The sequence below is a fragment of the Chiloscyllium plagiosum genome, chromosome 4 (genome assembly GCF_004010195.1).
Source record: "Chiloscyllium plagiosum isolate BGI_BamShark_2017 chromosome 4, ASM401019v2, whole genome shotgun sequence".
NCBI classification, from domain to species: domain Eukaryota; kingdom Metazoa; phylum Chordata; class Chondrichthyes; order Orectolobiformes; family Hemiscylliidae; genus Chiloscyllium; species Chiloscyllium plagiosum.
This window is the reverse complement of record NC_057713.1, coordinates 31,236,601-31,248,327: the sequence shown is the minus strand read 5'-3', so window position 1 is coordinate 31,248,327 and position 11,727 is coordinate 31,236,601. Positions and strand designations below refer to the sequence as shown.

Sequence of the window (11,727 nt, the reverse complement as noted above, 5' to 3'; positions counted from 1 at the left end):
ATGCACATGAGTCTGTGCACAGACAGCGGATCTGAGCAGAAAATGGCGATGTCATCTGTGTACAGGGAGGCCTTAACCTGCAGGCCCCCGCTGCCAAGAATAGTCACCCCTCTCAGGCTCGCATCCTTCCTGATGGACTCAGCAAATGGCTCTATGCAGCACACAAACAAGGCAGGAGAGAGGGGTCAGCCATTCTGAATAACTTGCTGTATTAGCATATTCAACTTTTGTGATTCAAGTGCGAGGACATCCAGATCTCTCAGAACTACAGCATTTCGCAGTCACTTTTCATAGGAATAATAATGCCTTTTCTATTGTTCGAGAAATAATGAACAACTCACATTTTCCTAAAGTAAAGCTATCTGCCATTTTTCCTCCGCCTCATTTACCATATCTTTAGTCGCTTTGTGTCTTCACAATTTACAAACCATTAAAAGTCATGAGTTCCGCGCATGCTGAGGCGACAAGTCCCCTTTAATTCTCTAACTCAATGATGTCACTCCCAAGCTTGGTGGGCGAGGTCTCACTGTGACTCAGGTCCCGCCCACACCCCAATCCGATTGGTCAGTGTGCGCACGGCTTGGGTAATTACACATGCGATTGGCCTTTGACGCTGTCTGTCAGCCTGGTTTCGTTGAGGGTGGGCTGGTGAGCTGAGGGCTGGGGCTTGGGCTTGGAGGTGGTGGCTGTGGTGCGGCGGGAGGGAGAGGCGTAGAGACACCCAGAGCTCAACAGCGGGGTGCGGAGAAGGTCCAGATTTCACCGGGCTCGGAGGACTATTCTCCCGTCCCCCCGGGATCGATAGTGTGGGGGCATTTCTTTCATTTTCTTACGGTTTTGTCGCGCGAGGGCTGGAGTGGCATGACGGAGAGCGGAGCGGAGACCGAGCTGCGAGGCAGTGGAAGTGTTCGTAAGGTGAGCGAGGCTGAGTGCGGGGACAGGGCGGCGGGCCGCGTTTCCAAGGAGACAGGCACCTGTCAGCGGGGCAGTGCCTACAGGCTTCAAACAAGAGCAGAGTGTAACACTCGGAATATGCACTGTAAGGATTGAAAAGTGTGGGGAGAGTGAAAAATGCCGAATGTATGCTGTCGTCTCTAATGTAGGGAGAGTTTAACACGCAGAATTCATGTTGTAATTAATGTGTGACTCGGAAATTATACTATAATAGCACAGAAACTAAACTGTGATCATTCACCGTACAGAGAGTCTGACTTGGAGAATATATACTATAATCATTCACCGAGAGTAACTTACAAAATATAATTATCGGCTTAAAAGTGGAAGATTGCAGTGGTACTGTACTAATTGTTAATAGCTACAGTATACATTTTCAATGAAGGAGAAATGAAACTCCAGTCATACTGTAAGAATATATATGCAGTAATTAGTGTAGTGAGAAGGAAAACGTACAACACTACGTATATAGGAAATTTGATATATTAGAAGTCCTGATATTTTGTTGTAGTGTCATATTTTCAATGTTACTCATTCTTTATTTGGTTCAATAACATGCTGAATATATGTACAGTTGTAGTTTGGACTCCTTTATTGTTTGAGTGTCTGAACTGTAGATGATTAGAACGATCACAATTTTTTCAAGTAAACCTATATTAAGGAATTTAATTATAGTGTTGAAATGGCGCACGTTGCTGCCCCACATTATTGGCCTCTTCCATATAACCCCAGAGGCAAGGAGGATCCAAAAATCAGGGTAGCTTGGCAGCTGCTTGGATGATTCGTACAGGGTGTTTCTCTGATTTTGCTCTCTGCTGTAGTCTGTCGAGGGTTGCTAATCGTGGCTGATGTCATGATATAACTAAGGAATAAGGCAAGGAGGTAGGCCCTGAGAACCACCTCAGCTAGAACTTTGAGTTGTTCATGCGATTCTGTACCATGTTCTTGGCCAACTGAGCTAACTGGCTCCCCATTTATCTAATATTGTTTTGTTACTTTTTTTTCTCTCATTGAGTTCCCTGCCTATCTACCTGGTGGAAAGAAGGAATGTTCACTTATGATGCTCGGGCCATTATTGTATAGGATTGACTTGCATTCTATACTCGTTGTGTTGAAGAAAGAAAGCGACATATATACAGAAGAAACGACAGGCAAATTGTTAAAAATTGAGCAGAAATACAGGGGAAAATTATACTCTGCATGTAGGAAAAGTTTAATCAATTAAAATCCCAAGTGTTGCTTTATTGTGAAAAGCTGGCATTGGAAGAGATCCAGAGGAAGTTTATAAGAATGATCCAGGGGATGAAGGGCTTGACTTATGAGGAGTGGTTGAGATCTTTGGATTTGTACTCAATGTTTAGAAAGATGAGGGGGAATTTGATTGAAACTTACAGAATGCTAAAAACCTGGATAGAGTGGATATAGAGAAGATGTTTCCACTAGTAGGAGAATCTAGGACCAGAGGACGGGACCTCCAGGGTGAAGGGATAACCCTTGAGAACTCAGATGAGAAGGCATTTCTTCAGTCAGAGAAATCTGAGGAATTCGTTGCCACAGAAGGCAGTAGAGTCCAAGTCATTGAGTGTATTTAAGACAGACGTAGGTTCTTGATTAGTAAGAGAATCAAGGGTGACAGGGAGAAGGCAGAAGAATGGGATTGAGAAACCTAGCAACTGTGATCATATGGCAGAGCAGACTTGATGGGCCAGATGACCTTATTATGCCTCTGTATCTTTTGGTCTTCTGTCGTATATTATCACCAACCTTAGGACAAGAGGAATAAATTCCAGTCATCCATTCTGGCAGCTACATACCTCCTAATCCTAGTTTAAGTTAAAATAAGAATGACATTTATCTCATCAGGATAAACTCAATATTTACATCTCAATTTTCCAGGAGAAGGCAACTACATTACAGAAAACTCTAAAATACTGCAGATTGCAGTGAGATGTAAGGCTTATATATATTTAAATTTTTGAGTTTGAGGTTTTGAACAAGTAGCATGTGAGTTTTTCTGTGTATCTGAATGGGTTTAATGAAAACTTCTGGATAGCCATGGTGATTTTTTTTTGTCAAACATTTGGAGACAGAGAGCAGAAATCTAATAGATTTTTATTTATAGTGGGAGAGTTTACAGGCAAGCAAAGTTCACAAAACTGTACATTAGGCTTTCTGATTGAAAATTCTGGACTTGTTTGGTTTATGCTTGGAGGGAAAGATTCGCTGTTGAGAAAGATAGAAGTTGGTTCAGATTTGTTTAACAAAAACTGCCTCAGAATAAGGCATTTAGTAATAGTTCCAGAACAGAATTGTTTGAGTATGATCCTGAAGTGTTATTTAAGACTGAGAAAGTTTGAACCCAACTGTTTGAAGGTTCCAGAAAGAGGCCATTAGATTCTCCAGTCTGATAATTGAAGTTACAACTAAATTAAACTTAGAGGTGATACAGATTCTCTATGCTGTGTGTATTGCAGAAAAGTGTCTTTAGGCAAAATGGAATGATGTTATGTCATGTTTTGAAATCTTTCAACTTGCATTATTTGTAAATGGTTTGATTTTATTCAATTTTATCTTCAGTTCTTTCACATTGTGAACTTCTGTTTTATTGATAAAATCTCCAATATTTCTTGCTGATCTTTTCAGTGAGAAATTATCTTATTTAAAGCCCAAAACAAATCCAAGATATGATCTTTCAAGCCTAATTTCAATCTGACTTTTCCCATAATAAGATCAGTTGGGATCATAAGAGTAGGGAGAAATGAAGAAATAAGATTGTACAATTTTGGTAACTGAGGAAAAAATAAATTCATGTAGACAACAATTTGTTGAGCTCTGATGCATAGTTGCATATTTCTACTGATGAGAACTGGTACCAGAATAATGCTTAAAAATCACACAACACCAGGTTAAAGTCCAACAGGTTTATTTGCAAGTACTAGTTTTCAGAGTGCTGTTCCTTCAGCTGGTTGTGGATCATGCTCACAGAATTTATGGCCAAAGGAGCTCAGTATCATGGAGATGTGATACAGTAAACAATCTTAGATCAAAACATCCATCTTTTAAAGTTGGATATGCTGGTTTCTGTTCTTGATATGTAAATCCCAGAACTACTTTTACATTACATTCTCAAGGAGCTCAGCTTTTGAGGCATGGTACATTGGTAATACCAAGCAGACGCTACGACAACAGATGAATGGACACCACACAGCAATCACTGGGTAGGAGTGTTCCCTCCCAGTCGTGGAACACTTCAGTGGTCCGGGACATTCGGCCTTGGAACTTCGGGTGACCATCTTCCAAGGCGGACTTTGGGACAAGCAGTACTGCAGAGCAGCTGAGCAGAAGCTGATAGCAAAGTTCAGTACCCATGGGAATGGCCTCAACCGGGACCTTGGGTTCATGTCACACTGCAGGTGATCCCACTGCACAAAACACATGCACATGGGCACGGACACGCTTAACCAAACCTACACACCCACTCTACCTCATGCACTCACACCCACATGCACACTTAATCTGTCGTTGCTACATGTGCGCACACACACACACAAGCTTATGGGGTGAATTTGTTTTTGCAGAATTACTTTTCATTTTGCTCAAAAACTGCATGAATCCATGTAAAACTCTGTAAAACTATACAGAGGGTTTGTCAGTCTGACATAGCATTGGGGCACAGACAGACTTCACACCTGTTGTTTTAAAAAGCTGAGTTATCTTGAACGTAATTTAAAGGAAGTCCTGGGATTTATATATCAAAGAACAGAAGCCAGCATATCCCATTATAAAAGATGAAAATTTTAATCTAAGATCGTTTACTGTATCACATCTCCATGACACTGGACTCCTTTGGCTATAAATTCTGTGAGCATGATCTTAACCTCCACAACTACCTGATGGAGTGGTGCTCCGAAAGCTAGTGCTTCTAAATAAACCTGTTGGACTATAACCTGGTGTTGTGTGATTTTTATCTTTGTCCATCCCAGTCCAACACCGGCACCTCCAAGTGATGGGTACCAGAGTATAGCAATTTCAGGCCATCTACTTGTTAGTAGAATTGTATCTTGTAAAGTTTCACTGAATACTTAGGTCTACTGAATATTATGATTTTTTTTGAGAATTTGTATAATGTATTCTTTTTAAAAAAAAAAGTTTGGCTGTCATTTAAGTTAGCAAACAATTTTGGAACAAGAATATAGTTTGAGATTAGGAAAACTTTTGCTATTGTATATACTTGTGCAAAAGTTGATCATGTGACTTTTAGCTTCAAGCAAACTTACTTTCTTATGTACCTTGTTCAAAAGGAAACTTGAGTTTTTGAGATATTCAAGACGTTTTTAGGACTAATCAATACAATTCCAGATATTAAAGACATCAAGGAATATGGGACTCATGCAGGAAAATGGCGTTGAGCTAGAAGACCATTCATGACTGAAATTAAATGCAGAACAATTGAATGTTATACTCTTCTAATCAGTGTTTTATGATTATTAATTTTTTAAAGGTAATTACTGTGGTTCATGGATTTGAAGGCTCCTGAGTGAGCCATAAGATTTTTTTTTTCTTTTCTTCTTACTAGATTAGATTACTTACAATGTGGAAACAGGCCCTTTGGCCCAAAGCCATTAGATTTTATTCCTGCTAATTCTAACAGCAGTCTACCAGCCAATCGACAAAACTAATCTGTCCCACATGATGTCATGATTCTGTTGAAAAACAAGACCAAGTTAATTGGAGAGAAAAACAAGTGTACAAAGGATTGAAGTGTATTTCCAAAATAGTAGAAAGTGAGGACTGAAGATACTGGATTCCTGATGAAGGGCTTATGCTCGAAACATCGATTCTCTTGTTTCTCGGATGCTGCTTGACCCATTGTGCTTTTCCAGCACCACACTCTCGACTATTTTCAAAATAGTCATGTTACCTATCTGTGGAGTTATCTGACTCTAGGCCCTCAGAACCAAAGAAAAGCAGATTTCAGAGTTCAAAGCCATTGTCTGATGGTGATTTTATAAGAAAAGGAAAATTACGCTATGTCTCCAAACTGAACTTGATAAAATCATCAAATTTCACTTTTATTTCATTTTGATATGGAGAAAAGAATGTGAATTTAGAAATGCTTTAGAGATGTGGATGAAACACTAGTGAACTCTAATGGGCAAACACATTGTTGAAAATATTATTCTTCCTGACAACTGGCCAGAAGAAGTTTAAAATCACTACATGAGGTTATAGTCCAACAGGTTTATTTGGAAGCACTAGCTTTCGGACCACTGCTCCTTCAGGTGGTTGTGGAGTATAAGATAATAAGACTCAGAATTTATAGCAAAAGATTAGTGTCATAAAACTGAAATGAAATATTGAACAAACCTAGATTGTTAAATCTTTTAGAATGGGTTGCAAGTTTCGGATCATTAGTATGTAAATCCCAGCACTTCTTTTGAAGTCAACTTCTCGAGATAACTTAAGGTTTAATAACAAAAGGTGACATCTCAACTCAGACAATGCATTAAATCAGAGCCTGTCTGTATCCCAATCTTGAGTCAAATTGGTTCTATTTCCAAAGTGGAATATAAATTATTACATATATTGACTGCCTGCAGATTGTGTATTTGGCTAGAAAGATGAATGTATTTGCAAATATAACTGAGCAAATACAAATTCCACCATGGGGGCGTATGTGTGCATGAGAGACAGAGTGTTTGTGTAAGTGATGTGAGAGTGTGTGTTTGTGTGTGTGAAAGCTTGGTAAAGTGTGGATGAGGTGGATTATAAGCCTGTGAGATGGTGTGAGGTGAGTCTGTGTGTGTATGAGAGCGTATGTATGAACGAGGGTCTGCGCGAGTGTATGATTATGTAAGAGTGTGTGTACATGTGCTTGTGTGTGCGTGTATAGTGTAGTGGGGGTCACCTGTAATGTGATACGAACCCAAGATCCTGGTTAAGACACAAGATGGCCTCAATCTTCTACTTGCAACCACCTGATGAAGGAGTAGGGCTTCCAAATAAACCTGTTGGATTTTAACCTGGTGTTGTGTGATTTTTAACTTTGTCCACCCCAGTCCAGCACTGGTTCCTCCACATCATGGCCAGAAGAAGGTGCAGATCAAGCATGTATGGAAGAGGGCTTAAAATTGGTTGGTAAATTCAAGCGAAGAACTCTCCTCCAAGAGAAATTTCAGAAATGCATTTTTCATCCATGTTCATGGGAAAAGCTGGATAGACGAAGGGGATTGTAAGAAATAAATCAAAGAAATGTGGAATTTGTGATCAGAAGGGCAAAGAGAAAAAATATTTGCTCTCTGTTGGTCAAGTTAAAGATCATTGAAAATGTAGTCAGTGATAGGTCAGTGTTAGACAATTTCCTATCAGTTATTCCTAGTAGTTCACATATTTTGTTCTTGAATATTTGTCAATAAACACTACAAAAGCAATATCTGAAAGATGTGAACAATAAGCTGGCTCAAAGGTGAGTAAAATTTACGAGAGGTGAAAATATGGCAACCACTTCACTAGGAAGATTGTGTCAGTGGCTTATAAATGCTTGTAATAAGCTTGGATCCTAAAAATAATTTGTGAACTATGATATGTTGAATATGTTCAAGAACAATTACTACCTCGATGAATCCAAGGCTGATTCATTTGAGGATGTTACCAGCCAATTTGCAAGAATTGATCAGTGATTTAGATGGTAATCAAAGTAGCTTTGAAGGATTTTAGTGTGAAATATTGAAGTTAGTTCTATTTTTATTTATTCATGGGATATGGGCATCTCTTGCTAGACCTTATTGCCTGTCCCTAGTTGTCATTGAAAGTTATTTAGCTGCATTACTTATATTGGATGAAATATATATAGTTTATAACTTTATAAATAGTGTTGTTGGTTTTTACTGTATTCTTTCATGACGGTCATCTTAGAATTTGTGCACCAAGTAAAATCCAATGAAAGAACACAAAACAAATGGGAAAATTGGAGACAGAAAGCAAGGAGTGAGTGTTCCTGAACACCCATACTAAGTACTGTAGTCATTGAATTATGGTGACTTTCTGCATTTATAGATGTGGTTGTTGACTGTTAAATATTTGGCTTTCCAAATATTTATTTGTAGTAGAAGGTGAATTAATTGGAGAGATCAGAGTGGAAGAATGTTCAGAGATTTCATAGATATGAATTGAGAAGTTCAGAGGCTTTGCAGCCTTTAGCCAGCTTGTTAGGCTGAATAACTATTCTTACTGTGAGAGCCCGATCTTTAACCTCCCGATGCAACTCAGCTGAAGTTGGAAAATTTAAAGATGCATTCTATAACACCTTGCTTTCCTCTGCCAAGCACTACATTTAAAAGACTCACGAAACCATCATTTATTGCTTTGTTTGTTGAATGGGAGTTAATAGGTATTTCCTTTTGGGATTTCTGTTGGAGCTACATTGAGGAACTGTGCTTTTGCTGATCGTTCACAAAATTTCCATTCCTTCCTCGAAGCCTTCCTATGAATATTGTAATGACTGCGTATATGCTTTGGTACAAATTAAAGTTTTGACACTTGCAGAGACTTTGCTCGGTGATTTAATTTGCAATGCGAAGGCCCAAAGTGAAACTGAGTGGTGTTAACTTATTGGTGGCACAAAATCATGTAGCTTTTGAAGAAGCTAAATTTGTGAGACAGGCTGGCACCAGGTGCTTTTGGGTTGAAAAGCTGCCTGGCAAAAAGCTTTTCGATGCTTATGTTGCAGTTTGTCACAGAACTGAGAAAATGAACACAGACCTTCAGAAAATCTAGAAGCAAAGGGAGGTCTTTGCCTTTCTCACTGTGGGTGCAAAAAAGCACTCCAAATTTCTTCTTTTTAGAATTTATATCTCAAACAAAGATCTAGGTCCAACTGACCAACTACTAAATTGAGGAACTTCTATCACTGAGGTCAACAACAGTGATAACACCATGAATCAAAAATAACTATGAAAAAGTCACCTCATTCACCCTTGTGGTTTGGATTCTTGACCTGTAGAATTTGGTCCTTTTATACCTGTGTTTTCTAAAGAGCTAGCTAATCTGTACTGTGTGCATGCGTGCATAGGGTTTAAGTGGGCTATAGTTTAAACTTGTAGTATGGTAGTCATTTAGCCCATTTTACAACCTATTAAAGGATGCGTCTGTCTTTTTTTTTTGCTTGTTTATTGATGAAACTTGGTGTGAGCTTTGTTATGAAGTTGAAGGTGTGCACTGTACCTTTTGAGAAAGTGAATGCAGATACCTGTCATGTGACTGACTAGAAAATTGAAAATATGTCACATTTGGCTGTGAAACAAATACATGACTTTTGATTGTTATGTTTTCATAACAACAGTTCAAATTTAACCAACCAGTTTAAATTATGCTCCAGGATACTAAAACCCAATATAATTTGAGTTTTACTGTATTGACAACATCAAACCAATGAGCCGGTCTGATCTTTGGGGTTTCAAAGAAGCAGGCATTTTGATAGCCAAAGACAGCAACAAACTGCCATCCAGAGAGAGAGAGAGAGACTGCTAGTCAAAACACTGTCTATCAAAGGTACCTTTTTCATATGAAACATCTTTGCAGCAAAAGACCAAAGACGACCCAGGGAGATCTGCAGCAGAAGAAGACTAACACAGATGACAGCAGCTGTCATCTTTTTGAAAATTGTTGATGTAGTTTTAAGAGGGTTTTTTATTGGATCAGTGTGTTATAAAGTTGGAGGTAGATTGCAAACATTTAAGAGAAGGGAGGCTTAAGGTTGTAAATAGCTCTTTAATGTTCACTTTTAGATGTAAAGAATAAATTTAATATTTTTCCTTTTAAGTTGTGGAAGTTGGGAATTCTCTGCCACTCATACTTTAACAGTTTATGAGGTGAGGTGAGCTTTTCTGGTTGTTTGGTTTAATTAGCAGAGGGGTTCACCGCCATATCATAACATTTGTTTGTCCTAAATAGCAATTAGCATTAAAAAAAATAATTTCTATAGTGATTCAGTTGATCAATATGATGACTCTTGGAATAGTAGGGCTTGATTCCCAGTGCACCCCTTTCAACAGGATCATGACAATATAATCCATACCTGTATTCTGTTGTTCTGATGTTAATGCTGTAATTAAGGTCTCATACCCTGTGGAAAATCTTGCGACAACAGTGAAATAACAACATCTGGTCAGAGCAAAGGCTATTGAAAATATTTTTATCTACACTTGTTTACAAAATCAACTAAGTTGCCACTGTTATGTAACAGTGGAATGTAGTATCTTTGGAATTGAAATTGTGAACATAAACCTCTTTGAAGGTGATGTGACAGATTTACGATTGAGCATGTATGAACGTGCAGAGCTTATATATATCCTCAGCAGTAATGAAATTCAGTTATGTTCATAAATTACTCTTGGAGCAGAGAAGGATAACGGGACTTTTTTATTCCTTCATGGGATGACTGTGCAGTTGGTAAGGAAAATGTTAGTTGCCCATTCCTAATTGTACTTGACAAGGTGATGGTAAGCCGCCGCCTTGAATCACTGCACTACATCTGCCTTTCCAAAATGCAGCACTTCACATTTATCCAAATTAAACTCCATCTGCCATTCCTTGGCCCAATTGTCCCATCTGAACAAGGTCCCATTGTACTCGAAGGTAACCTTCACTGGCCACTACACCTCCAGTATTGGTGTAATCTGCAAGCTTACTAACCATTCCTCCTATGTTCACATTTAAGTCATTAATAAACTGTCAAAGCTGACCCGGCACCGATCATGTGGCATGCTGCTGGTCAAGGCCTCTAGGCTAAAAAGCAACCCTCCACCACCCCTGTCTGTTTTCACTTTGCCAAAAGTCTAGTTGAAGGTGTTGTGACAGAATTACAACTGAGCATGTACTAATATCAAATCTTTGGAGAGGGTGAACAGCTGGTTTTGATAGAATTGGTTGTGCCTGCCTTACCCAACAGGAGGCTCCCAACACAAATAAGCCAATTTGTGCAGCATCAAAGCACCAAACATTCAAACTGGCTCTTTTTGGAGAGATGCACGGTTTGATGCCTGACACAAGATATTCCAAGCACTGTTCTACTTGGAACTTGTTCCATGCAAGAGACCACCAAGAAGACGATGGAAACGCATTAGGGATGTTCTGACACAGCCCCTAAGTGAGAAAGCATCCCTCCAACTGATGGAAGTCCCTGGCTTTTGACTGACCAATGATTTTGTTGGGAACAGGCAGAGAAATATTTGAGGAAATGCAGAAATAGCCTAACAACAAATCTGAGCAACTTTTCAAACAACAATCGTTCCACATATAGCCGAGATTACACATCGGATGTGGTTCTTATTCCAGAATCTCAGTACTCATTGAACTGGGTGGAAGCAATTGAACTGGGAGAATTCCATAATAAATTTAATGGTACTGTAGTCATGGCAATTATATAGCTGGTTCAAAGGGAATCTTGTGGCATAGTGATTGTACCTCTACCTCTAAACCAGAAGGTCTGGGTTCAAGTCCTCTTTGTTCAGAACAGGTTGTATTAAACACTTTACTTATGACCAGTTCAGTTTCTCCTTGGTAATTCTCAAGATGTTGATAGTGGAGGATTAAGTAATGGTAATGCATTAAATGTAAAAGTGAAATGGATAGATTCTATCAATGTTTGAGATGGTCATTGTCCTATGCTTCTGTGTTTTAACTGTTACTTGCCACTTGTCAGTCCAAGCCTGAATCTTGTTCCACGGTGGATCAGTGGTTAGCACTGATGCCTCACAGCGCCAGGGACCTAGG

The 11,727-nt window shown here is 39.1% G+C and overlaps 1 protein-coding gene across 2 annotated transcripts in view; it reads left to right on the top strand.

The window, feature by feature from the left end:
* The first annotated feature begins 671 nt into the window (after nt 1–671).
* The window catches only part of rhpn1 (rhophilin, Rho GTPase binding protein 1), a 90,921-nt gene continuing 79,865 nt past the window's right edge, over nt 672–11,727 (top strand). For both annotated transcript variants that reach the window (XM_043687900.1, XM_043687899.1), the window contains exon 1: nt 672–915. In XM_043687900.1, the coding sequence (XP_043543835.1) occupies nt 862–915 (54 nt within the window). In that variant the 5' untranslated portion in view covers nt 672–861. The remainder of the gene's footprint in view (nt 916–11,727) is intronic.